Consider the following 27,388-nt stretch of genomic DNA (forward strand, 5'->3'; position numbering starts at 1 on the left):
GTTTGTTTTGTTTCTTAACAAAAAAAATTGGAGATGGATAGGGAAGGGTGACACAGGGAGGAGGGGCAAACTGTCTGAATATGATCTTCCTATTTAAGGAGGCAGGAAGCAGCGCTGAACAGGTGAGAGCTGAATGCCAAAAAAAAAGCTATGAAAAAGTTCAAATGTTCAAAGTAACCCAAGTACTTTTTACACTTGGTCTTGTGCATAACAGTAAATATATTAAACTAAATGCAGAATTAAACCAACTCGTTAAAAAAAACAAAAAACAAACAAGTCTTGACAAAAAGTCCCAAAACAAATCTTGAAAAAAAAAAAACAAAACCAACCCAAATCTTGCAAAAAAAACCCCAAACCCCAAATGAAAAAAACCAACCCTGCAACCAAAACCAAACGTCCACATTTGTGAAAATGGGTAATTCTTACAGCCTTCCTCAAAACAGGTTTTAAAACTTGTAGTGCGCATTTCTGCAGAGCGCTCTTTGTGCCGGATTGCTCGGCCTCGCTCAGCCAAGGGCACTGCAGACGGGGAAGGGGTTTCCCACCGCGGTTCGACACCAGCGGGGGTGGGATCAGGGCAGGTAACCCAGTGAGGACACGGCGGGAGCTGCTCCAGCCTCGGGCGCTGCTGGAACCGATTCCAGCTATTTTTCTGAAATTCTATTAAGATCCACTTCAATTATTCAGGTTTTGCACACGAAGGGCAGAGACAGAGCTCTCCTTCCTAAAAACCAGGATGCCAGAGCTTCCCAAATGATATGCTCCGTTGTGTGCGATGCCAGGGAAACAATGGTTACCCAAACGCTGCCCGCTCTCGCTGCCGACGGGGTTTGCAGCCTCTCGTTACGTTTTTAATTTCACAGAATTTACAACTACCTGCTGGGGATCCCGACAAGCCAGCATCTCTTCACAGCATAACAAATCACGGGCATTAAGTCCAGGAATCTCCCGTTAATTTGGTATTTCACATTACATCGATAAAATTGGTATGAAGGTGAAATTTCAGCAGAAAAAAAATGAATATATGTATAAGACTGTGTGCAATACTTTCTCTGGGCTTCTGATTTTAGTATCTCTTCTCCATTAAAAGTAAAAATGGTAATGTCACTCTGGGGTTGGGGGCATTAATCTGTGCTCCAAAGCCAATTTTACAAAAATACAGAAATATCTGACATCCTTCTTCACTTCACTGTCCCCAGTTCTAATCTGAATCTGATGGTGAACATTGAACTGAGAGAAATAGCTGCTTCGGTATCATGAACTTAACATCACTAATGTATAAAAATCCACCAAAATTTACTGCAGAAACCAAAGTACGATCAACAGAGGAACTGAGGACATATTTTTAAGACCTGAAGGCTTCTTTAACCTATTATTAATTCCATGTTTTAATATCCTGAAAATGATGGTTTCCACCATTCACTACAACTGTGAGCGGATGAGGCCTATAAACATACCTAACAGAATCACAGAATCCCACGGGGTTGGAAGGGACCTCTGGAGACCATCCAGTCCAACCCCCTGCCAGAGCAGGGCCACCCAGAGCAGGTCCCACAGGAACGTGTCCAGGTGGGGTTTGAATGTCTCCAGAGATGGAGACTCCACCACCTCTCTGGGCAGCCTCTGCCAGGGCTCTGCCATCCTCACACGAAAGAAGTTCCTCCTCATGTTGAGGTGGAACTTCTTATGTACAAGTTTGTGCCCGTTACCTATTGTCCTGTCACTGGGCACCACTGAAAAAAGACCGGCCCCATCCTCCTGACACCCACCCTTTAAGCGTGGGTGTCTTCTTTTCTCTAGACTAAAAAGACCCAAGTCCCTCAGCCTTTCTTCATAAGAGAGATGCTCCAGGCCCTTTTTGTAGCCCTCTGCTGTTCCCTCTCCAGCAGTTCCCTGTCCTTCTGGAACTGAGGGGCCCAGAACTGGTCCCAGTGCTCCAGATGGGGCCTCACCAGGGCAGAGCAGAGGGGCAGGATGAACTTCCTCAACTGCTGGTCACACTCTTCCTGATGCTCCCCAGGATGCCATTGCCATTGGCCTTCTTGGCCACAAGGGCCCATTGCTGGCTCATGGCCATCCTGTTGTCCACCAGGACTCCCAGGTCTTTCTCCTCAGAGCTGCTCTCCAGGAGGTCAGCCCCAACCTGTCCTGGTGCAGGGGGTTATTCCTCCCCAGGTGCAGCACCCTACATTTGCCCTTGTTGAATTTCATCAAGTTCCTCTGATCAAAATATGTAATTTCTTACACAAGCAAAAGGTTATACAGTAGCACTGAAAACATAAGGTGGCATTTTAGCATGTGGCCCTATTTAAAAATTCTAACTTGAAAAAGCTTATTTTCAGTTCTTTTTAAGATTCTGAAGAATCCACCTCTACCTGATCTTCTTCGTTCCCCGCTAAATTCCTCAGTAACAGAGCAGCTGTATGTAAGGCTGCACGTGTGCAACCAGGAATGAAACCACATCATGCTCCAAACCCAAACGTTACACCTAATTATTAAAACCTGTTAATGTTGTGACAAAAGCAGGTTAACAATTAAGGTTGCTTCCTCTACCTTCGTCACATGATTCAAGGAAGGAGAACACACACTTTAAGAGGCAACAAGACATCTAGCTCTTTCGCTTTCTCCTGGATGGAAGTATCTCAGTCAAAGCCATTTTTTATCCATCTATTTTTAACGAGCTATTACAAGCTAACACCGACAGAGGCTGAAACAACCCATTTCTTCCTGCATATAGGGGCCAACTGAAATATCAAAACCCAACACGCAGCAGAAGAGCCCTCAAAACAGCACAAGGAGCTATGGATTTCCCAGCTCTCAGGGAGCCATGAGGCTACAAGTCACTTTGTTCACAAAATCCGAAGGGAAGCAGATGGTCACTCAGGTGGTGATGGACGAGGCATATACCTACACTAGGGTCAAAGTCACAGCTATAAATAGAACCAGCCCGGCAGTTCAATCAATCAGGCTGGTATTTTAATTGAGGTAGACCAAAGGAAGCCCCTGAGATGTATGGCACAGCCAGAAGCCTTGTCACCCATAAGGCTATTTCACTCCTGAGCACAAGCCCTACGCTTGCTGGGGGGGTTGAAGCTCCCCAGTGAAGCTGCAAGCCCGTAAGCTCTCCTGTCCTCATGAGCTGGCCAAATTCAGGGCTGAAAGGACACGTTTGTTATCGGCAAGTCCCTGCTTGCCCAGGTGACCTCTCCTCTTAGCTATTACTTTGTCATTTTTGCCAGTTTGTTCAAAAGGTGACAGTTCTGGCACAAACCGTCAATTCCAAAACATGCATCATCTCCAGCACACTGTACCCTAGTAGTGACCAGCCTTCAGCTTCCAGCACATCTTCTGGGCTTTGAGGGTCTACCCAGAGTCTGAAGATAGGGGTGCAAATTGTTTCTTCTGTACTGAAGTTGTCTTGGGAACTGCAAACTAATGGTACTGATTCCCATCTCCAGCTGAAGCAACCAATTTTCAGAGATCACTGAAAAAACCAAAGCTCTTTATAACCATTGCCTTCAGTCACACAGGACAAGCATTTGGGGATTATTTAAAATACTGCAGGAGTCTGAAGCAGAAGTGGTCTTTTCCCTTCCTAATTCAACTTTAGACAATGCAAGTCCTATGTTGTATGGGAAGGATATGAAATTCCCCCCTTCCTCTTTCCCTCTACATCTCAATTAGACTCCTTTATAGGAGCAATATACTTGGTGAACAAACACCTACAGCCAATCTCAGCCAGCTGCATCCGTCCCTCCGCTCTCGCCACCTTCTCTCCTGCACTCACCAAGCTCTCCCTGCCCTAATAAACCTCTGCCCCAAGGGCTGGTACAAGTCCCTGCGGGGTAAGAGCCACCTCTCACTCCTGCTTCCCCAAATGCCTGCCTCTTGCTGCCTGTCTTTCCCTTGCTGCCATTTATTCCCGTTCCCCCAAATAATCATACATACTCATTATCAAACATGAATAATATATACACAAAGAAGAACATAAACAAAAACATACATAAAAATGAAACAAAGCCCCCTGGACCAAGGCTATGTGAAAAAAAAAATCTGTTCTTTGGACTTCTTTTTTAATTCTCTGCCTTGTCATCATGCCTTACCAAGCAAGATCTAAAGTGCCACTTTAGCAATATTCAAAGCTACAGTACCATGAAAGTGTATAGCTAATAGTTGTGCTGGACTTAACTATAAACACTATAAATACTTATGTTTTTACATTGGAAGAGATGAAACCAGGCCATTCCGCTGTGAAAGCTGACCACAACGATCACAACCCATTCTAAAAATGCAGGGTTTAGATCATTTTTCTTCCAGCTACATTTTGATGGCTACGTTATTAGCATTACTGTGTTACTTCTGTATGGTCCAACTACCACTGAAATAAAACCATCTGAATCACAGGACAGGGTTAGAGCTGGCTGCCAACACAAGCAGGGCAAGGACGCTAATACATCTTTTTTTATCACCCTTTTCCAGTTTGCTGAAAACCCGAAGTTATTAGGTGCTACTGAAGATTTGTGTTTGGGCTCTTCCAGGTTCCTGGAAAGCTATTCTGACATTCAGACCGAGAAAGCGATGTTGAATAGCGTCGAACACAGAGTCATCCTATTTTTTATTATTCTTCCAATCCAATGGAGATGGATGACACAGTAAGAGGTGTTAATAGTCCTTGTGCTCCCTTTTTGTGTCTGTGACTATCTGCAGAAAGCCTGCTTCCTGGGCAGCCAGCTCGTTAAAATCAAGATGTACCAAATGCAAACAGATGTGCAGCTATTACTGACAGTGCCTAAGCCCCAGCACACGTCACTGATTGACACAAACCTGCAGAAACAACCTTATCATGGACGTGGAATGTGTGCAATAGTTTTTTCTTTAAAACTCACAGAGCTATGTAAGAGCATGAAGAATAGAAAACATATTTTTGGTAAGCCCTTTTATTCCCAGGCATCTTCAAAATATACCTTTAACTACACAATATTCAGCACTCTTTACACTCAAGGCAGCTCACGTTTCTAGGCATATTCCTTGACCAGTGGTAACCACAATTGCCTGTAAAAAAGGATTATTTCATCATGTCTTCAACACGGGTGAGCACAAGAGAAATCACTATTAGGCAGTTTGACATCAGTTCTTCTTAGTATATCCTATTACACGTGCATTCCCACGTTTAAATAAAACATTTGAAAAGGAACATTTTAGCACTCCTGTGACACAACTGGACGCCTGAATGTTCCCCCCCAAACTTCTAATATGCACCAACCAGGATCTGCAGCCAAACCTCTGGGTAACTTCTACAGAAACAAAGCAGAATTAAAAGTCTTCCTTTGCATCCCAATTATGGTATTGCTTTCTACACTTCTGATGATAAAGACAAAGAAAAAAAAACCCACTAACTCTTATTAAACACACCACCAATTTGGCATCTGAGTTGATCTCCAACCTTAAAGAGTAGCTTTCGCTTAGTTAAAAAAGAGGCACCAATGATATGTTGTATTCACACACAGCAAACTCATGATAAAAGGTAACTCAGAAAGCCAGTCCTCTGTTTCCAGGGTGAAAGAGAAGACTTGGAATGGGCCACAACTACCCTGCATATTAATAACAGCGGGTGGACAATAAGAGAAAATAATACATTAAAAAAATAAATAACATAACTCTCCCCCTAACCAATTAAGGATTTTCCTTTGGCCTAAGAGATTAGAAAAAAAACCAGAACACAGAGTAGAGGGGAGGCATTTGCTTTGATGCCTTCTTTGTCACACCTTGTATAACAGAAGCCCTACACTTTCACCCCAGGAGGATGTTCATCACCTACGTGGCCTCTACGTGTCACGTATAAAAGCTGTGTGGTGCCAATTCCAAGGGACCTATAACCAACAGAGCACCATGGGACAACTCATATCACTCCCACTCCTTTTTAAAAACTCTTCAAGGAGACATCTTTCTGCTCAATAGCCCCCACAGAAAATTTAGAAGTGAAGGTATGAAAACTGCCTCCCTCCTGCCCCTCATTTCCCATCATCACATGGGACCAACACAAGCTTCTCCTAAAACAAAACAGCCAGTTTGAAGATACAAGACAACCTGCCCTAACAGTTTCCTGCTAGCTTGTTCCAGTCAGAAAAAAAAAGACGGGGTAAGAATCACTACATTTACAATTTATCTAGTTTTTATTTCCAACATAAAACCTTATTGTAATTTATAACTTTCTCTGATGGGCTGGAAATCTGTTTAGTGCTCCTTATTCTTTTCTTGCAAAGGCATTTTTGTATTTGATGAAAAAGACGACAAAAAGATGGTGTTAACAGATGGACTGAAGAAGCACAGCCTGAGCTTTATATGATCCCTGTTATGCTATTTTTTCCACCCTTATTGTGATTTCCTGAGTTCTTTTTGTCTTTTCAATACCATTTTAAAAGGTGGGTCCAACGGTGATTCAGCACAGGTATAACATCCCCCCACATAACTCATCGCTCCAAGAATTGATGTTATGGGTCCTATCACACTCTTTCCTTCCTCCTCTTTGGGCTATTTTTCTCCCAACATCACAAAGCCCTCTCCTCCCTTCACTGCAGGTTCCCCTATAGGGTGAATTTCAAAAGGTACAATCAGCAGAATGATGCCCAACTCCCAAAACAGCCCTTGTGCTGTTGTAAAAGTGTTTTAAATCATATCCACTGCCCTGTTTTCTGTCGTCCAGCATGCAGTGCCACCTTCATGGCCTCATGGCCAAATACACCCCAACAATAACCATTTGCCACCTACCTTTGCATGTCTTCTGCAACCTGCACTACAAAGACTCTATGGAGAAAACCACATGGGACTCGCAAGGTCGCCAACTGACTGCCACTCTTCTAAGCAACAAGGAATGACATGAAATGAGAGCAGGGAACCCCAAGCTCTCTGAGCTCTTGGTAAATTATCTCTAAAGACTTCAATTGTCCTGGCTAATTCCCTGGAACAACTGCCACAAGACATAAACCCTCTAAAAATCAGTGTATTAAGACAGGGACATTCCTGTTTCTCTTGCAATGATATTCTGATATCTTCACAAGCTTTGAAACTGAGACACCAAGACTGTAAAAGGTAGAATTAACCCTAAATCGATATTAACACATGATTTAAATAGGCAAAATAACCACTATCTTTTCAAGAGTTTGAAGTGGGCAGAACATCCCCACAGAATACTTCAAACTGCTGCAGGAGTCTCAGGGAAAAGACATCAACCTCCAAACAGTGCATCAAAAGAGAGTAGGAAGCAACTTAACAGAAAAAAAAATTGGTGTCTTTACCATCACTTTCTAGAAATCTTCAGCTTTTTGTTTACTGGCACCTCCTTGACTCATTTTGTGAGAACTAATAGGGTTCTTAAGCAGATGTTGCTGTTACTCCAGAATGGGTTTATACTGGTTAAACCATCACTACGCAGAAGGGTGATTTCACTAAATTTCACTGAATTTTTAGAGTTGGAAGGGACCATAGAGATCATCTAGTCCAACTCCCCTGCTGAAGCAGAATTGCCTAGAGCTTGTCAGAGCATGTTACTCAGGACTGCATCCAGGCGGGTCTTGAAGATCTCCAAAGAAGGAGACTCCATGACCTCCCTGGGCAGCCTGTTCCAGGGCTCTGCCACCCTCACCGTGAAGAAGTTTTTCCTCATATTTGAGTGGAAGCTCTTATGTTCCAACTTGTGCCCATTGCACAAGTATTTGTTCATCTAAGGCAATTAAGGACTGACATAAAATTGCTTAACACATTTGCACAGATTTTTTTCCCCTGTGAAGTCTGGGACCCTACTAACCCTGAGACCAGCAAGTACCAAAGCAGACGGGTCAGCACCGTTCCTGCCTGGGCAGGTCTCACCTCCCAAACAACTGCAGAGCTGCCACTGCTGCACGCACGTTTCTCTTCCTGTCAACATTCCAAAAAGTCTTTTAGAATGGTTTACTAACCAGACTCAGTTATCTCGTTTTTAAGAGACTACAAAGCAGTCCTCGCTGGTTTTGTTTTCACTATTTCTTTGCTTTTAAAACTAATTTTTTTTCTCTACCTTGGCTCAATTTCCAGTCTTCCAAAAAAACGAAACCAGCAAAAATTATTAGTCTAAGAAGCATCCTACCATGAGGAGAAGGAAGAGTGTCTGGAAACCCAGAGCTGGGCGGGACAGAATGATAATCTGGGATTCTGGATACATCTTCATTCATTTTTGTACCTGCCTTCATAGTGTCACTCAGCCATGAAAACAAGCACTGAATGCAGACACAAATGCCCACCGCAATGTTTTTTTCCTGCTATGGAAAATAAGTGGGGATGAACAGGGGCACTTCCAATTTCAAGTTTGTTGTAGTTTACTTTCACAGTACTGCTGAAGGTGGTATTTTCATCAAGCAGAGAGCCTCAAAGATGCTCAGTACAAGAACGGTCAGAAACCCATCCAGCTGTCCCCTAATCTCAGTGCAGTACCTGCTAAAGGCTCTCTACCACCACACCACCAGCCCAGCCTCTGTTCTGCCTAAGGAAGATTAATATTAAACGTCAAAAAGAAGAAAAATTAGGAATAGTTAAAACTTCAGTTGAGCAACATATGGTTAATGGTATGAGTATTGCTGTATATTGCTGTTAATAAGCAATTTGCAATTTAAAAATATATATTTTATATATATACATATATTGCAGCCCATATATCCCTCAAGATTGTTTCAAAAGACAATTTAAAAAAAAATCTGGTTTAGTACTTAATGAAAGGAGATGGACATTTATAGGAAGCATCTATCTGAAGTAATTTTAGTCTATGTTGTCCTTCAAATCTGAGTTCTGCAAAGACACATAGCAAAAGGTACGTTCTTCAAGGAGTGCCACTTACTCCACATGTCTCATTCTGGGTTTGCATGGGATTAGCCTTTGGCTCCATGTCTTGCCTTTTTTGGTTCTGCTTCAGTTGGTTTAAAGAAGGTTTTGTCTGTGCAGCTCCAACAGTTTTGCTTGTCCACTGGTCAACCAGCTTGTGAAGATCGTCTGTGAACGTTCCCTTCTTGTTGTTACTGTTGTTGGCCTGAACCTGCAGGGTCGATTGCGGGAGGGGCTCAGGACACGTTACGAGACTGTTTGTGGAGGATCCTGGAAAATCACACACAAAGAAAGTTGACGATGGCATCTCTGTGTCACCACTTTGCTGCTCACACAGTTTCTCATCTACTGCAATTTAAACAGCGGCTTTTTTGACTTTTAATCCCCCCACCTACCCAACCCCCCCCCAATTTCTACAGAACACCTTTGCTTAAAGAAATGGTCCAAGTGCAATGTGTTCATATTTTCTATCACATTATGTTACCTCAGCCACTAGCTGTTGTGCCTACAACTTCTCTCTCGGTGAAATTAACGACTTGGAGAGAAGAAACGAAGGCAGTCCCAGGAGCACTGACATCCTAAAGCTTACAAAGTCTCTTCAGAGGAGACTACCACGAGAGAGTGGGAGGCAGGACTTGCTAAAATTGCATGCATTTAAAAAATGAATTTACTATTTATTTTACTTGCATAAGTTTACTGTCCTCCTGGAAAATCATAATTATTACATAGGTTACAAGTAGGGCTGGCCTCAAAGGCTCCAGGAACCTACAATCTCTCTCCGTGATGTTAGGACCATTTACTCTGCCATCTACATATCTTTTTTGGGAAAATATCCCTTCAGGACCATGAATGTACAGAAGAAAGAGGAGAGAGGAGGACATAGTGGGTGTGTGAGTTTTTGAGACAAAGATATAGGTACAGAACTTTTGGTATAGATAAAAGCAGACAGAAGGAGTATTGAAAGAGATTTAATTTTATGTGTTCACTCATTTCTAGAAGAACTAGGGAAAAAAAAAGACCTGTCCTTCTTATGTGCTGGTAACTAAAGGTCTGACACAGCAAGATCAGCAGCGAACAGCAACTGAAGGTGCCTGAATTTGACCTAAGCAGAAAATACAAATTAACTTTTCAGCTAACGTATTTGATATAGCTAAAGATTTGAATTAAAGACCATCTCTCCAAGCAAAAGTTCATAGAACTGTTCTAAAATTATTATATAAGCAAACATGAACATTCTGTCTTCTTTTTTCTGTTAATCAGTTACCAGTCAATGAAACAGAGTAAACTATTTAGTCCTATGGTTATATAAAATACTTTAATAACCTTTAAATGATCATGCATTCAACCTGCAACATAACTAAGTGAATACTGCTCATTTCCTTTTCCTTTGCTTGGGGGAAAGGGACCAGTGAGAAAAATAAGTATTTTGACAGGAAAGCTCTTCAATTAGTGTTTAATATTTCATGCAGCCCAACAGGAGCGAGATCGTTTTAAGCTATAAATTCCTCCAGCAGAGAACTGCAGTCATATAAAGGTGTGTATTTCAGAAAGACAAACACTGAATCCAGTTTTCTCGCCGCATGCGTGCACAGTCTCACACACAAAGAATACCACAACTCTCTTGCAGCATGCGTGGTTCCCAAGACATCACAGCACATGCATTATAATGAAAGTATCACAATTTATACAGTCTAATTTCATATCAGTATAAGTGCATCAGCTCTATTCATTAAACAACTAGCTTTTAGTAAAAAATAATAATAAAAAAAAAGCAAAAAACATCCCATGCCATGAAGGAAATACTGAGAAACAAAAATGGGATAGTTACTACTACTGTGATCTTTGCCTAGACATAGTCGTTTCAAGGTGGACCCTACAAGGTAAAACAATACAAGACATACAGAATTAGGTAAGACTAAACACAACAAATCTGACGGACAAGCTTCTGTACTTTTAAGCAATCAAAAAGTAGTTATTATGCAAGAAAGGACAGACAAAGTCAGCAGTTCAGGTGAGTAAAGGAAGTCTAAATAACTGGACAGCTCAAACCTTTCTTAATGTGCAGCCATTCAGAAGCTTTGGAAAGTACAATCGCATGCCAAAAGCAAGGTCTCGTGACTTAAAGATGCATTTGGTTGGGTTTTTTGGGGGTTTGGGTTTTTTTCCTTTTTTTTTTTTTTTTTTTTTTTCCTGAATTGCCTTGGCTTCCTAATAGGAGGTTTTGATTTCTACTCTATTTATGCAGGAAATGATGTCAATTCAGTTTGTGATAGGAGGCCAAAAATGCTTTCAGGAACAAGTCAAGCTAGTCTGGCTGCAGAGACAAGCTGTAAAACAACCCTAAAAGTCCTGTTTTACAAGTCCAAAAAGATACATTGTTCTGCAGGTCTGAGGCCAATTGTTTCCAAATACTTTATTAGTAGGATTTGTGTCTAAATGTGAGACTCTGAACTTAAATTTAAAGTAACTGTGAATGAGTTTCCCTTATGCCTTGTCCAAGTGCAGAAAAATAAGGCAGCAGAGTAGCTGAGTTTTCATTTAACCAAACTATGTGGTTTTTGCATTATTATCTCATTACATCCTTCATCATGATTTCACACATTCTGTTGGACAGATAGAGAGCCAGAAGTGTACCGAGAACCCTACTTGACTGTCAGATCTTGCCAGACATATGCACCATTTCTATTTGAGTGTCAAATTTCCTGAAAGGTATTTTGGACTTGGTAAGAAGAGTACCATTATGGGATGGGAGGAGATGAATATCTGACATGGGGCATGGCAAGTTTATTGTGAAGAAGCACTTGAAAACATAAGCAAAATCAGAGTGTGGGGTAAAAAGCAAGATACGGGATGTATGTGCTTTTCCTCTACAGCAAACTGGTGTCGATATTTTATGTTACTGTGTCAGAAATGCAGCTTTAAACTCAGAGATTCCCAGTCCAGATCTGAATGAGTCCTCAAAGGAGAAAGGAGAGATGTCACTCAGAGACTGAGGAAGAGAAAGTGAAGAAAAGAGGGAGAAGAAATGTTTGTGTTTTGATATGGGTGGCATGAGGAGGAAGAGGAGGATTGCTCAGAAAGATTTTCTTATATTTTCATGTAGTTTAATGAGCTTTCTATTCCAGGAAAATCCAAAGGACATGACTACAGTAATGTCTTATGCAAGCATGACTGAGTTTAGTTTCTCATCTCAAAGCCTAGATAACAAAATTCACAACGCAACATTCACAACGCAACAATCTGTGTTGTATTTTTAATATTTTCCCTCTCTTTTCCCTCAGATATACCTTACCTTGCCTATCTCAAAGTTAGCTAGCAACTCCCATTATGGAAATGTCAGTGACAGTAATACTAGAATGCTATTTTCTTAACTATGCTGCATGTAGCAATGGTAATATTTGGCACAATATGTATGCAAATGAAAAGCAATTGCCTGCGAAAAATAAAAGCAGGCAGCTGACTATAGTACGTGCTCAAATGCATGTCAAAAAGTTTAATCACCAACCCCTCGGCTTCCTGAAAACCCAGTCACAAGTTTGTCTGCACCTCGGCTGCCAAATCAAACCTGGGGCCCCCGTACATGTGGGGAAGTGACAGAGAACAGAGATACTGGACAGATTCACAAAACACCCATGGGAGCAGAGCCAAAGTTCAGGAAAATATTACAGGAGAGTCAATCACCAAAACCAGAGCTGTTTCTTCCAAACTCTGTCACTCAGCACGTTGCTTGGGAGATGAGAAACATTATCAAAGGGGTGATATTGCCTGAAGCAGGGACTGACAATCGTTGGCTACAATTGGTTTTAAATTCGAATTCAATTAAAAATTCAGTTGGTAAACCTAATTTACCAGATTAATTGCATTACTTCTAAAATCAAGGTGTTTAATAGCTGTAAAGTTAAGGAGATGAATCATAATTAAATCTTAGATTTAATCTAAGCCTGCAAAGGTTCAGCAGAGTGTTTTACCTCCAATTGTAGATTTCTTATCTGAGAAATTAAGTAGCTATTATATCATGCAGGACAGAAAAAATCCACTGTCCCATATTTGCACTCTAACAGCTGCCAAAAAGCTTGAAAGCTAAAATAAAATTGAAATGGCAATAAATTATTTGACCATTTCCATAATCACATATGCACATACAATATATTAATTACTACAGACCTGACAAAAATTGCTTTACACAAGATTACAAGCCTAAGCCAAATGGAGCTTTGAAAATTCCACTTAAAATCAGCACAAACTCTTCCCTAAGATGTCCTGGCAATTTAACCCAGGGAAGGAATTCAGGCTAAGATTATGCTGAAGCTCAAAAAAAAATACTTTAGTCCATGAAAAGTGCAAAGGAAAATTGTTGGACACAGGGAACAGACCAAAAAGCTGTTCTGGGAGAACACTGTGAAAGTGTTCAAATTTGTAACCAGGGGAAGATATTTGGTAAAACTACCTTTAATGCATCTGAACATTTGTTTTTAAAAGTGTGCTGCTAATTTGTGTGCTAATAGAACAGGCCTCGCACTGGAGTATCCAAGCTCCCCAAAGGGCTCAATCGAATGTAGCGATTCAGAGCATTTCTGAAAATCACAGAATCATCATGGAATGGTTTGGGTTGGAAGGGACCTTAAAGCCCATCGAGTGCCACCCCCTGCCCTGGGCAGGGACACCTCCCACCAGACCAGGTTGCTCCAAGCCCCCTCCAACCTGGCCTTGAACCCCTCCAGGGATGGGGCAGCCACAGCTTCTCGGGGCAACCTGGGCCAGGCTCTCATCACCCTCACACCAAACAAGTTCTCCCAGAGATATCTCAGTCTCCCCTCTTTCAGTGTCAAACCCTTTCCCCTTGTCCTATGGCTCCCCTCCCTGATCCAGAGTCCCTCCCCAGCTTTCCTGGAGCCCCTTGAGGGACTGGAAGGGGCTCTAAGGTCTCCTTGGACCCCCCAACTCTCTCAGCCTGTCCTCACAGCAGAGGGGCTCCACCCCTCTGAAGGCTGCAAATCCAGCACAACTTTTCCCAACAGCTCTCAAACAACAACAACAAAATATCCCAGGGACACCTTGACCTGGGGAACAGCACCAGGACCCCAAATTGCCCATGTGGGACTGGCCCATCATAGCCTCGCACTCGCTCTCCTTGCTCAAGCACGCAGCAAAGATGCCAAACATGGTTAGCACCTAGTCCAAACGGTTGGCTTTGCCTCCAGGCTGGGTCAATGGATGTGCCTGCCAGAGCGGAAGGAGCACAAGCCAGACGGCATATCCATCATCATCATCATCATCATCATCATCTAGCACTATTTTTCCTCAGGTCCATGGTCACGGCTGCTCTAGATACTGGCTTGATGGAAGCTGTCCTTCCACAAGCAGTCCCAGCCCCAGTTGCCCCTGGGGAACCATAGGGCTGCAGGCAGCTCCATCTTCATCCCATCACACACATGCTACCAACCTGTTGGATTCACTGCAAAAATAAGCTAAAATAAGCTAAAATAAGCTCGTAACCCATCAAAACCTACCAGTCCTTCAGCTGGGGAAAAAAGCCTAGCAACTGAAGTGATGGAGGGTATTGGTAACTATGCTGCGCTCTCCGAGCAGCGGTGACTTCAGATGGATGTGTCAGGGTTAAGTGCCTGAAACTCAGTCCATCTCCTGGTATGACTCAGAACCGGGGGAGTGCAAACCTCCTCCCCGAATGCTGCGCCCAGAAGAATCCAAGAAGAGAGCATATGGGCTGAGAACAGAAAGCAATTAGTCGTGCCAAGTTATTTAAGCATCGGGAAACTTCATGATTTGAAGGATTTACATATTCCCTCGGTTTCATTCACAATATCCATGCACCCAAACATTTTTAATATGCTGGTTTTTAATTGCCATATCCCAGTCTTTTTTGCGTCCTACTGAATAGTAATTCTGTGAAAGATTAATGAAACGACTTCTGGGAATTACATGTGCAGAAGAAGAAACTACTATGTCCCTTATAATACCAAATGGGAAAATTTGTGAATCGAGAATTCCCCTCAGGGTCTCAGAAAAAAAAAATCTCTGAATGCAAAATTGTCTCATGACTTCAATAGTAATTAAAAACTTGCATGATAATAAATGCAGAATGCTGAGCAGGAAACGTCAGTTTTCAACAACCTGGGTGCTTGGACTTTTAGGGACTTAAAAAAAAAATCAAGATTATTTTTAAAAATATGGTTTATTCATAAAATTATGAGTGTATTTGAGTGGTCTTGTGCCTTTGATCTGTACCACTTGGATAATGATGAGCAATGTACAACTCCAATGGGAGATCTGATATTAATGCAAATGAACATTTCGTTAACCAAACATTTTCTCAAGAACATTATTAGCCTTTCTAATATTATATGTAAGTGGCCTATAGTACCTGTTCAGCACAACATATCTTTATTGTACAAGCAAAATCTGTTTGCCTAAAGAGCAGCGTGTATGATTGGGTAAAAAGGTCTTAATTTTTTAATTAAATAGCTTGATATCATTTGGTTGAATTGCCAATTACTTTAGAAGTCATACAAATAGAGTACAAATAGCAGGTGCACAATTATTTGAAACAAAACATACTGGATCCTAGCAATCCATTTCAAAGTATCATCTAAAAATCTGATATTGCTTTTTACTTATTTATGATTTGATGAACTGCTAATTGACTTCATCTCTGAGGTCACATAAGGTCATAAGAAAATAAACTGAGTAAAGTGCTTCAGCCAGATCAGTTTACACAAAAAAAGTTGATGGTACTCTCCCTCGGAGTAACCAGATCTTCTTGCTGCTTCCGAGTATATACAAAATTGCTCACTTAAAGTAATTAAAGTGAATGCACAGGGAAAAGCCCACCTAGAAAACAGATTTTTGAAAGAACCAGCTGGAGCACTATTGTCTCAGCATTTCCACATGCAAAGAGCGGGGAAAAAAAATTAAAGAAAATAGAGTGGATATAAACAGTACTGTATATTGTGTTAATACAGCCCTTGTATGGAAGTTATACCCTCCAGTGACCTTCTAGTATTGTATCAGCTTGCTACATGCATGTCTTCATAGTCCAAACATGTGTGAAAGAGACCATTCGTCTACAGAAGGATGGATTTCTTTTTGTTGTCGCTGGAACTGGGACAGCAGACATGTATATTTGCCACATTGCAAATAAAATTACTTCAACATAAATCACATAAAGTACAAAAGCTTTGATAAGTCCAGGGTAAAATTTACCATAAGGCTATATAATAAATGATGAGATCTTCCACACATGCTTTTGGTGCCCAGGCACGAGCCAAAAGCAGTGCAAAAAAAGCTTTCATATGAAAAATTAATATAAATAAGGTGTGTTGTTCATGATGATTATTTAAAACAAAGATAAAAAGAAAGAAAAGATGGTTCAGAAAAAGGGGCATCCTGCCAAACATATTAGAGATATAAAATATGGAATTGGAAAAAGGGGGTAAAAGAAAGATGGACTGTGATAAAATACAAAAGAACAAATACAAACAGATGGACAAAGACACAGGTCCACTGAGGAATCTGGTACGAGGTTTGCTACTAGATTTATAGGTCACTCTCTCAGACGTTTGGTGGAAAACCGTCCAGCCTGCAAATGAATATAAAGGGAAGAAAACAAAGACACTTATAAAGTACAAGTAGCTGTGATCAGATGTCCTATACCATCAGTCAAATCAGCTTTGTTAGTTAAACATCCACATCTCCATTTTAACTTTGCCAAAGAGGAGTAAGTTAATTGACCATACACAAAGGATGCAATAACAGCAGAAGAGAACAGATAGATATTTTGTAGATTAGTTTGGCAGGATGTGCAATGAGAGGAAGGTATTTTAATCATCATTATAACTTCCAATATGCATGGCAACAAGATCAGTCAAAGCCTAGAGGTGTGCAATACACAGAAGTACCAGAGGTGGGGACTGGGGAACACAGCCAATCCACGGTCATTTAGCTGGGACTCCAAAATCATGCACAAAGTTCACCCCTTAGATAAAGGAAACAAAACTTGGTTCTCTGGGTTTGGATTGGATTTTTTGTTGGTTTTTTTTTTTTTATTTCCTTTTCTTTTCTTTTTTTTCCCCCCGTCACTCAAGATGGTTTGGCAGTTTAGAATGAGGAACTCTGGGTCTACCAGTATCAAGGGGCTAAAACCCAGCCCAAAACGAACGAAAGGAAAGTGTCTCCTATCCTCCTATACCTTTTTTGTTTTCTTTTTCCTCAGAAATCTGTAAGGCAGACTCCAGACAAAGTGTCAGTATAAAGCCACTGCTGGCAAAAATAAAAGGTATTTCTTTCCTAAAAATTAGCATGCCTTCTTGAGTGCTTACTCTTAACACTTGCTAAGGTACTTTACTTTTGTTCTTCTGACAATACTGCAACGATCTATTTAAAAGGTAAGCCAGCAGTCTGGATTGCCAAAGGTTCCTGCTCCTATATCACTAGAAGTGAAATCCACTCCTAAAAAAGTTCAAGCCTAAGGGAAGCATGTGCTGGAAGACATGCCGAACAGCCGGTATGAAAAAAATCACCTTGGCCAGAGCTTGCGTTGGCTTCTCCTCCTTCAGGGCCTAAGCCGGAGCAGATGTCAGAGGACAAGGAGGCTTTGACAGAGCACGGCTGCTGCGTCTGAACAGCCTTCCCGAAGGTACCCAGGGCAGGGGAGGTTACTGCTGCTGCTGCTTCGGGAGATCCAGGCTGAGCTTTAGATGTCTCTTTGTGGGGTGAGTCTTTAGAGTCTGAAAGATTACCTGAAAGAGCAAACAAGCAAAACACATGCAAAGGCAAATCCAGTTTCTTCAAGAAGCTTAGGGAGAAGGTTTGGTTTTTACTCTTTTCTGCGTTTTTCAGAAAGGCTGGAGCCAGGACCTCACAAGGAGCACTGCTGAAATTAAGTCAGAGCCGCAGAAGGGCCTAAGTAGGAGGGTGAACACACGGGTCGACTGAGCAGAACATGCAGATTTGCTCCCAAACATGAAAGTTAAAGTAAGCAAATGGAGAGAAATAAAAAGTTACTGCAAAGACATAAGGAACTTATTATTTATAGCTATCTGTATATAGATATGTATGCGTCTATATATAAGTATCTGTGTCTGTATTTCTATCTACATGCAGGTAAAGAGGCTTTACCACAAGAATACATTTGGAATCATTTGTTACACGGATTTATCAGCAAAACCATCTAACAGTGGAAATGACAATTACACCAGTAACCGCACTAGAAACTGCCTGTCCTTTATCCCCAGGAAAGGACCTAGGAAGGCCAAAAAATGAGTAACCTACATAGTCAAGGACGAGAAGACTCAGGCACGAATACAGATTCTCAAAGATAATGTGAACTGTACACAGTGTCTTAAAAACTGGAAAACAATGCAGAAGAAATGCATGAAGGAAGGCATGCACCCAAGGAGCAGTCTGAGCAGATTTCTGTTCTCTAACTGAAGGTGACAGGGAAAAAAAAAGGGGGCGGGGGGGGGGCATTTTATGCAGAAATAAGCTTAAATTCCTTGGATGAGGGTAACACACTGATATGAGAGCCAAGATCCACGGGTGGAGACAGATGTGGGTTTTGTGAATAGACAGAGCAAGAAATGGCTAGAGAGAACCCAAGAATAAACTGGAAAATGAATGGACTGGCGATAACAGACATTCAGAACATCTCATCACAAGGAAAGGAAGTAAAACCTCTGCACATCAGCCAAGCAGCAAATACAGAGGTAAAAAGCACTGAGCATTGCTTAAGGTCCCGAAGGCAAGAATACCGAGATGCAAGATGGATTACAGAACATCTTGCCTCTAAATATCTTTTCCTATCTCGGTTGAAATCCTTAATTAAAAGCAAAATCCTCTCAAACACTGTATCTATAATTAAGATTGATGCAAAGAAATTTGAAGTGGACCTATGACGCAGTGACCTTGAAAACAGGATCTACTAGATTCGAAATACAGGGTTAATGCTGGAAGTGCTGCTATTCCTCTAAACAACAGCATGAACTATAAGTTGAAGAAAAATTACTAATATTCTTTTCTGTATTTTGCTGAAGAAATAGGTACTGGGGTATATCAACATTTCCCAGTTGAATTATATCTTTATTCTTTCCAAAGAGATAATGACTAAAGACTGTATGAAAAATCTCAAACTACTTCAGATGGTCAAAGCATCCATCACAGTTTTATAACTGTTTTTACCTCCCATCCTTTGGGGGAGCAAATGCAAACCAATCTTATTTATATGGTACCTTGTAGGAAAAAATAAACAACAGCAAAAAGATACAGCACATAATCAATAGAGGATAACAGCACCAAAGAAGTGAATACAAACGTCAATAAATTGCATTTGGAGGAAGGATGAGAAAATGTAACCAGGCTGTGTTCCAAATGGAAGTGGAATATCGTTTCTCTGCCAAGCATTGTAACCAACGCAGAGAAGGGACGTATGGTTCAGCACTGGGCAGCTGCAATAAGCCTGTCCCAAAGGAAACCCCACTTCAAAACCAGTTCACAGTATGCAAACTTGAGCTACAGTATTGAAAACAATAAAAATTGAGTGCCTCTCCTGCAGTCCATGCAATTACACATCAGAACCACAAATGACACAAACCACAGGCGTACGGAATGCAACCGAGAGTACCTACTTGCGCCTGACGTTCCACTCCTGAGCTGCTGGACCAAAGGGTTTAATAGTTTTCCACCTTTCAATTTATTTTTGCTGGTTCTTCGGCGACGGCCACTTGGTGGGGCTGAGTGAAGGAACCCCAGGTTGGGAGGAAGGGGCTTCCCTAACCGAATATACAGTGCCTCTATCTCATTCTTCTGCTGAGTCTGAAGTTCAGCAATTTCTTTCATATGCCTAAACATAAAAAATAAAGAACTCTGCTAGCAATGTATCTGATAAAGCACATCATCTTGATGGTATAATTAGTTATAAAAAAAGAAACAAAACAGTCTTTGGTTATAAAATAATCAACTGTTCATCCAGAAGCATGTGAAGTTATAACTATCTACCCGGCAAATGTGGTGACTGACTTCTCAAATATTCACTTATAATATTCAACAGAATTCAACATCCTCTGTAAAAACAACTGATTTTGACATGAAATCTGACAGGAACTCCAATCTATTTCAGAATTTCTCTCTTCAAAATTTATTTTCCAAAGAGTTAAGTCCCAAGGCACGTACATTAGTTTGAAGGAGTTCAACATGAAGAAAAGCAAAACTGCTTCCCATGAGAACACCATTAGCACATGAATCATTACCTTATTTATAATGCAGATTTCATGATGCCGTAAAGTCGGTTTAAAGTATTACTGATATAAAAAGATGCATCATCTGTATTCAGTAAAACCATTATACCTTGAGATAAAATTTAACATTTGGTTAAACTAGCATCTAATACTATTTTTTACCCATCACCTGCCAGGAAAGAAAGAAAATATTCAAATTTAACGAAGCTAGCTCTCAGGATTGGCAGCACGATGGACTCCTGCCAGGCCCACCCAGCCAAGACTGGACCCATGACTTTGTGAGCGACCCGATGGGAGGCAGAGCCAGGGTCTCACCTGCCTAACGGATACCTGGTTATCTACCACAGAGTGAGTCTGGGAACAGCGGTGGGGCTGCAGAGCTGACAGTCTCAATCACCCCTGCAGAGAAGGGCACCAAAAGAACACTGCAGCAGCTGTCTACGCAGGCATCCAGATTACTTTTTATGCTGCCTTCAGTGCATCCACATGGGAAATCCTACCACATACACCACAAGAGCTCTTGTTTGCTACCATATCAACATAAGCTTTTCCACGAGGGAACTAGTCATCGCAGTAGAAATGCATTGGGGTTAAAAAGGTTATTATTGAATTATTCTTCTAAATGGAACTGACAAATAAAGTGATGTATAAAAGGATGCAGTATGACATTTGGGGGAAGGTCCTAGCAACGCCTAATTTGCCCAGAACCAGTTAACTCGTTACAGCTATGAAAACCACACACTGGCTCATCCTAAGCTGCCTTGGTATCTTAACGCAAGCTTCCCTAGCGTTGTCTGCAAACCTGACATACTTTTCTCTCAGGTTCTGCAATTCTTTCTTCATATCTGCATCTTCAAATTCCGAGTCATTGTCGCTGCTCATGTACGACGACTGCGAGTGGAAAGACGTTATGTTGATGGTGGGAATCTTTGTTCCTTGCCCATTAGGTGAGTCGAGGCCTGGTGAGCTCACTTTGCCAGATCTTTGCAGAAAAGCAGCTGCTTTTTTAATTAAGTCAGTGGCTGCGCTACTGCTTGGTGGGGAGAGCTGGGCAGCAGCCACCGGCTGCCGATGGAAAGGCTCATCGGCGGAATCGCTCGAGCCCTGGTCACAGAGGACGTCGACAGAAGAGGCCGTCTGCACCCGTCGCACCGCTGTCTTCAGGTCAGGGCTGGAAGGGAGCTCATCCAAATAGACGTCTGGGGGTGCTGAGAACCTTAAGCAGTGTGGCGCTGTTAAAGTTAATTCATCTTGCGTGCTGATTACTGAAAACCTGCCAATAGTTTTGGCTGGTGTACCGCTATCATGAGTTCCAGCCTGTTTTCCATAGGAACCAGAGTCTAGAGAGTCATCCCTTTGAAGGTTATTTATCACCCCATCTGCTGTAGATATCTGTGTTATATTATCTGTGTGTGCAGACGAAGCCATAGTCTTTGCCTTCTCACTCCTTTTAGAAGTTTCCATCTGTTTAGTTATGCCTGATGATGTAGGTGCAACCTGGAGAAAATAATGGAGATTAATTTGGGAAGTAGCTGTAACAGTCCAGTATAAAACTGCCCCTGGTTTGTGGTTACCTGAAGGAGGCCTTTTGCTGCAGCAGCAGGAGCTGAAGTGATGCTTGCAGCTGAACCTGTTTTACAAGTTGGAAAAAAATAAATATTCATTTCTGGAATGCTTTAGTACAATAAAAGCCAATGTGTTTATTGCAATAAACTGAAGTGTGATAAAGTGTAGCACTAAAGAATAATTTAAATATCCAATCTCTGTAATACAGGATCTATAATGCAGGAGGCAGTATCAATGACAATATAAAGGATCTGCAGGTAGGCACTCTCTTCAATCTATTGATTCAGGGAATAATAGCAGCAGTGTGGAATTTCATTAGTCAGTTGAAAATTTTGAAGGAGAAAAAAGAATGAAATCTGCATGGTGTATTGGGCCTGCATTACTAGGGTGTTCTTGATGGCTCAAAAAAGTAACTGCCTCGGCTACCCCTGCACACAAAAAGCTGCAGCTGGCCATAGGCAGACTGCTATTTCGCACCAAGTCATTCCACAGACACTGACACCAACAACTATAAGTGCCTGAAATTAAGTTCAACGCACATTGCTGAAAGTGGAAATTATAAGCTCAAAAGATGGCCGCTCAGACCACAGAAGCATGCAAGAAGCAAGACACTAGTGGCAGTAATCAAGACATGATTATTTGACAACCTGGACACTGGTTTTGAAGTTAAACAAATAAACGCAAGCTTTTCAGAAAGCTGCTTTCTTATGGCACACTGCACAGAGTGAACATAAGGCAAAAATCTGTCACTTCACAGTTCTGAAATGGGGAAGTACAGCACTCCTTGGTGGTATCTAAGATACATTAATTTTATTACACAGTGCTACGTTCCACTTGCACCCTCTCCTCTTTGTCTGTGGTGAGATAGATGAATGCAGGCTGCCCACAGCTTTCCCCTCTCCCACTGACCTAAGAGCAGTGGAAGATCCATGTCTACCAGCACAAGAATAGTCTACACTGTTGCACAAACCCGGTAGCCAGCTTTGCCAAGACAATCTCAAAAAAAAATAATATATAGTATAAGTCTTCTTCAACCCCACCCATTACAGTAGGAGCAGTTTTGGGTTCCTCGGCCCTTAAAACTTCCCATGACTTGCAAGACAGGTAAATGGAGTGTGATAAATACCCCGTTTCTTACTGTGGGTCCTACTATGTAGTTATGGAAAGTGCTGCTGTATCTACAAGTACCTAAAGAGAAGTACTCTTCACTAGTTCTCCGTGGGACTTCCTTGAAAATCTTACAGGATTCCCCTCTGAGAGGCTACCCTCCATCATATTATTTTTGTCAACACACTTTACGAAGCCTGGGAAATCCGAGGGACTTTGTTTGGACTTTTTAAGGGCACTGGAAATGTATTACTGGGAACATAACCTTCCATGCGAACACCCCATACCTACACCACAGCCACCTATTACATATTTATGGTTTCAAATAAATCTGCCTCTGATGCAGTTTCTTTCTAGGAACCTTGGCAGAAATGAGACATTTAATATTAGTTATATTACAAATAGGATCAGAAATGCCCGTGCCGGGCAGTGCCCTGCAGTTAACCCCAATGGTGAGTGGCCAGGGGACACCGGAGCAGAGGACCACGCACAAGGACAGCTGCATCACTGCGTTCATCACCAACAGGAGCATTACCTTTTCTGCCCACTGACCCACCTCTTGCTTCTGAGGAATGAGCCCCGATGGCGGTGACCTCCGACTTTTCAAATGTTCGATAGAAAGAAAAAAGAAAAAGAATTTCAGTCTCGCGCACAGAGCAGAAAGGCAATGCATCCTCCCTCCTTCTCTGCCCGCACACTACTGTGGAATACTAAGCTATTTTATACTGCCTGTGGAGGTGCTCTTCTTGCTTTTCTTTCAACTCCATTTTTTTTCCCCTCCTTTGGAATTAAAAAAGCAGTGGCAATGGTACAGAGGAAACTGCAGCCTAAGTTACTAAAAACAGGATGAGAAGCATTTACATACTGTAATTTCTATGGTGTTTTTTACTATATTTACATTTATTTTATTTATTATATATTTATTTATTTATATTTATTATCTATATTTATTATAGGACAAATTCAAATTACTGGTGAGACACAACACCTTTCATAGAATTTTCTCTGCTGCAGGAAGTAATCTATCATTTTAAACAATATGCTCTAAAGAGTTACTCATGTGCAGCCGTCTTTCCTGTAACATCTTTCAAGCAGTTGATAGAGTTCATCCAGCTGACACTACACGGGACAGCCTCATCCTTGCCAGGGTGATGTAATTAACTCCAGAAATGCTACTTTTCAAGTCAGATAGACACTGATCTTCTAGCAGAAAGTGCTGCAAATCTGTTGAATTTTGTAAACATGATTTGATCTGAAAGAAGGCAGCACAGGTGCAGAACTGAGATGCAAATCATGACCCAGGCCACCTGCTCCAGCTTTCCCTAGATGCTTCCCAGTGAAGTCTTTCTCTGCCAAGTTCAGGGGAAGACAAAAGACATCATTACTGGAAGCAGAGCAGGCTTGTACCTATGGAGTGACTTCCTTTGGCTGCTGCACTTGAACAAAGCAAAGGCTCCCCAAGTGCTTATTTTATTCATACTGACTTGGAAGGCAGGCATTATAATCACTGCCATCAATTTAAATATATTAAAAAAAAAAATTCCTATTGAAGTATGATCGTATTCATCAGAACTTGAATGACTTGTTTTTTACCCTTGTGTTTTACACTTAAACTACCAAAAAAAAAAAAAAATCACATTTCTGCCTGCTTTGGAAACAAGACACAAGGAGGAGGAGAATGAGTTAAGATATTATACCATTTTTAAACCCAAGGGAAAAAAAATGGAATGTCACTAATTTGTGTAAGGCAAGTCAGAATGAATCTGACAAAGTGAAAATCTAAGAGAACAAGTGAAAATTTAAGCGAACTTTCACACTGGAAAGCAGTCAACGGCCAAAAGGTAATACATCCAAGAGGAGAAACTTAAAAAAGCTCAGAGAAGCGGGAAGATCTGTGCGTGTCCTCCCGCAGGCTCTGCGCTCCGCTCGGGGGTGCGGGGGGCAGGGCGGGACTCACCCGCGCTGGGGGGGGGCACGTCTCGGAGGGAAGGGGCAGCACCGAGGGGGGCTCGGCAGCAGCTTTCACCTCCTGGCCGGTGTCCGCAGCGCTGTGGCCGGGCTCTCTCGCGTCCAGCGCCAGCACGGGAGCTTGGTCTTCAGGAAAAGGCGGCAAGTTCAATTCACTGTCGCCCTGTTCTAAGGGGACGGAGGTGTCCGGGGTCCCTGCTGATGCAGAAGAAGTCGGAACGTACTCCTGGTACAGCAAATTGCGCAATTTCTCATCAAGGCTTTTGATCGTGTTGTCGACGAAGTCCACCCGGGGCGGCCCCTCTCCGTCGGACTCGGCGGTGCCGGGCTGCAGCAGGCCCATGCCCAGGCCGGGGCAGGCCGATGGCTGCCCCTGGGACAGCAGGGCCTGCGGCTGGGAGGCAGCGACCCCCGCCTGCGTGGGGCTCTGGAGCTGAGAGCCTGCCAGAGCCAGCGGGTCGGCGGCGGGGAAGGCCTGGCTCAGGAAGGAGTGCTGCAGCAGGCCAGGCGGGCCGGCCTCGGGCAGGTGGGGGACCTGGGCCACAGGCTGCCGCTCCAAAACAACGGCGTCCGGGAGCACGGGGAGAGGGCAGAGCTCCGCTGGGACGGACTGGTGTGGCCCCACACTGCAACACGCTATTTCCACGTCAGGGACACACGTGCCCTCCTCGGCCGGCGGCTGGTGGTGCGGAGGAGCGGGGGAAGCCTCGGGTGGCTCCTCCAGCATGGCGGCACGGGGGGCAGGAGTGGCCGGCGGGGCGGGCATCGTCACCTTCCGTGGGGAATACTGAGCCCTGTTAGCGGCCGCTGGCTCCAGGGTACTTGGAGCCGATGGCGGGAGTGCCGGCACTGGAAACTCGGCCTGGCTGGGTAAGCCAGCGGCAGGTGCGGCGGCAGGAACTTGAGCCAAAGAGGGAGAGGCTCCGATGGGGCTGTCACACAACCCTGCTTGGAGCGGGGGCTGCTGGCCAGCTAAGAGACCGGGGGGATCCGTCACCGCAGAGCTCACTTGCTGATCGTCTGACTGCTCTGGGTCTAGAAAGAGCACAAACATCAGGTCAATCTTTAATGAACTGTACAGAATGACAGAAAGTCACTGAAAGACCTCCTGGCTAGCTTCAGTGATAGCCACATCTAGCTGTAACCCACTAGTGCTTCCAGTTGGAAAATCACTGTTATACAAGTCAAATTACAACCTAAAATTGCAGATTATAAAAAAAAAAAATCGCTGAAAAACCACTGCTTATTAGAACAGCAGTTCTGTGGAGTACTATGTCCAGTTCTGGGCTCCCCAGTTCAAGGACAGGGAACTGCTGGAGACAGTCCAGCAGGGCCCCAGAGAAGACTGAGAGAGGATCTCATCAGTGCTTATAATATCTAAAGGCTGGGTGGCAAGAGGATGGTGTCAGGCTCTGCTCAGCGGTGCCCAGCAACAGGACAAGAGGCAACAGGCAGAAACTGGAACACCGGAAGCTGAGAGCCCGCCAGAGCCAGCGGGTCGGCGGCGGGGAAGGCCTGGCTCAGGAAGGAGTGCTGCAGCAGGCCAGGCGGGCCGGCCTCGGGCAGGTGGGGGACCTGGGCCACAGGCTGCCGCTCCAAAACAACGGCGTCCGGGAGCACGGGGAGAGGGCAGAGCTCCGCTGGGACGGACTGGTGTGGCCCCACACTGCAACACGCTATTTCCACGTCAGGGACACACGTGCCCTCCTCGGCCGGCGGCTGGTGGTGCGGAGGAGCGGGGGAAGCCTCGGGTGGCTCCTCCAGCATGGCGGCACGGGGGGCAGGAGTGGCCGGCGGGGCGGGCATCGTCACCTTCCGGGGGGGATACTGAGCCCTGTTAGCGGCCGCTGGCTCCAGGGTACTTGGAGCCGATGGCGGGAGTGCCGGCACTGGAAACTCGGCCTGGCTGGGTAAGCCAGCGGCAGGTGCGGCGGCAGGAACTTGAGCCAAAGAGGGAGAGGCTCCGATGGGGCTGTCACACAACCCTGCTTGGAGCGGGGGCTGCTGGCCAGCTAAGAGACCGGGGGGATCCGTCACCGCAGAGCTCACTTGCTGATCGTCTGACTGCTCTGGGTCTAGAAAGAGCACAAACATCAGGTCAATCTTTAATGAACTGTACAGAATGACAGAAAGTCACTGAAAGACCTCCTGGCTAGCTTCAGTGATAGCCACATCTAGCTGTAACCCACTAGTGCTTCCAGTTGGAAAATCACTGTTATACAAGTCAAATTACAACCTAAAATTGCAGATTATAAAAAAAAAAAAATCGCTGAAAAACCACTGCTTATTAGAACAGCAGTTCTGTGGAGTACTATGTCCAGTTCTGGGCTCCCCAGTATCAGAAGAACAAGGAACTGCTGGAGAGGGTACAGCAGAGGGCTAGAAAGACATTGAGGGGCCTGGAGCATCTCTCTGCTGAGGAAAGGCTGAAGGACCTGGGGCTGTTCAGCCTGGAGAAGAGCAGACTGAGAAGGCGTCTCATCAACACTGATCAATAGCTAAAGGGCAAGACAATGGGTCCAGACTCTTCTCAGTGGTGCCAAAGGGCACAAACTGGAACATGGGAAATTCCATCTGAACATGTGGGAAAATCGTCTTTCCTGTGAGGGTGGTAGAGCCCTGGAAGAGGCTGCCCAGAGAGGGTGTGG

General features: G+C 43.4%; 1 protein-coding gene across 10 annotated transcripts in view; it reads right to left on the bottom strand.

Moving 5' to 3' along the window:
* Positions 1-27,388, bottom strand: part of WNK2 (WNK lysine deficient protein kinase 2) — a 125,880-nt gene that overhangs the window by 11,750 nt on the left and 86,742 nt on the right. For 4 of the 10 annotated variants that reach the window (XM_014951546.1, XM_014951540.1, XM_014951548.1 and 1 more), the window contains 10 exons: positions 26,222-26,815; positions 24,730-25,181; positions 23,308-23,371; positions 21,674-21,729; positions 20,911-21,596; positions 19,491-19,705; positions 17,388-17,606; positions 16,349-16,447; positions 10,679-10,723; positions 8,867-9,120 (listed from right to left, as the gene is read on the bottom strand). In XM_014951546.1, the coding sequence (XP_014807032.1) occupies positions 8,867-9,120; positions 10,679-10,723; positions 16,349-16,447; positions 17,388-17,606; positions 19,491-19,705; positions 20,911-21,596; positions 21,674-21,729; positions 23,308-23,371; positions 24,730-25,181; positions 26,222-26,815 (2,684 nt within the window). The remainder of the gene's footprint in view (positions 1-8,866; positions 9,121-10,678; positions 10,724-16,348; positions 16,448-17,387; positions 17,607-19,490; positions 19,706-20,910; positions 21,597-21,673; positions 21,730-23,307; positions 23,372-24,729; positions 25,182-26,221; positions 26,816-27,388) is intronic. The other 6 variants (XM_014951549.1, XM_014951543.1, XM_014951542.1 and 3 more) reach the window with 6 other exon arrangements.

The sequence above is a fragment of the Calidris pugnax genome, unplaced genomic scaffold (assembly GCF_001431845.1).
Source record: "Calidris pugnax isolate Ruff unplaced genomic scaffold, ASM143184v1 scaffold203, whole genome shotgun sequence".
In the NCBI taxonomy this organism is placed as follows: domain Eukaryota; kingdom Metazoa; phylum Chordata; class Aves; order Charadriiformes; family Scolopacidae; genus Calidris; species Calidris pugnax.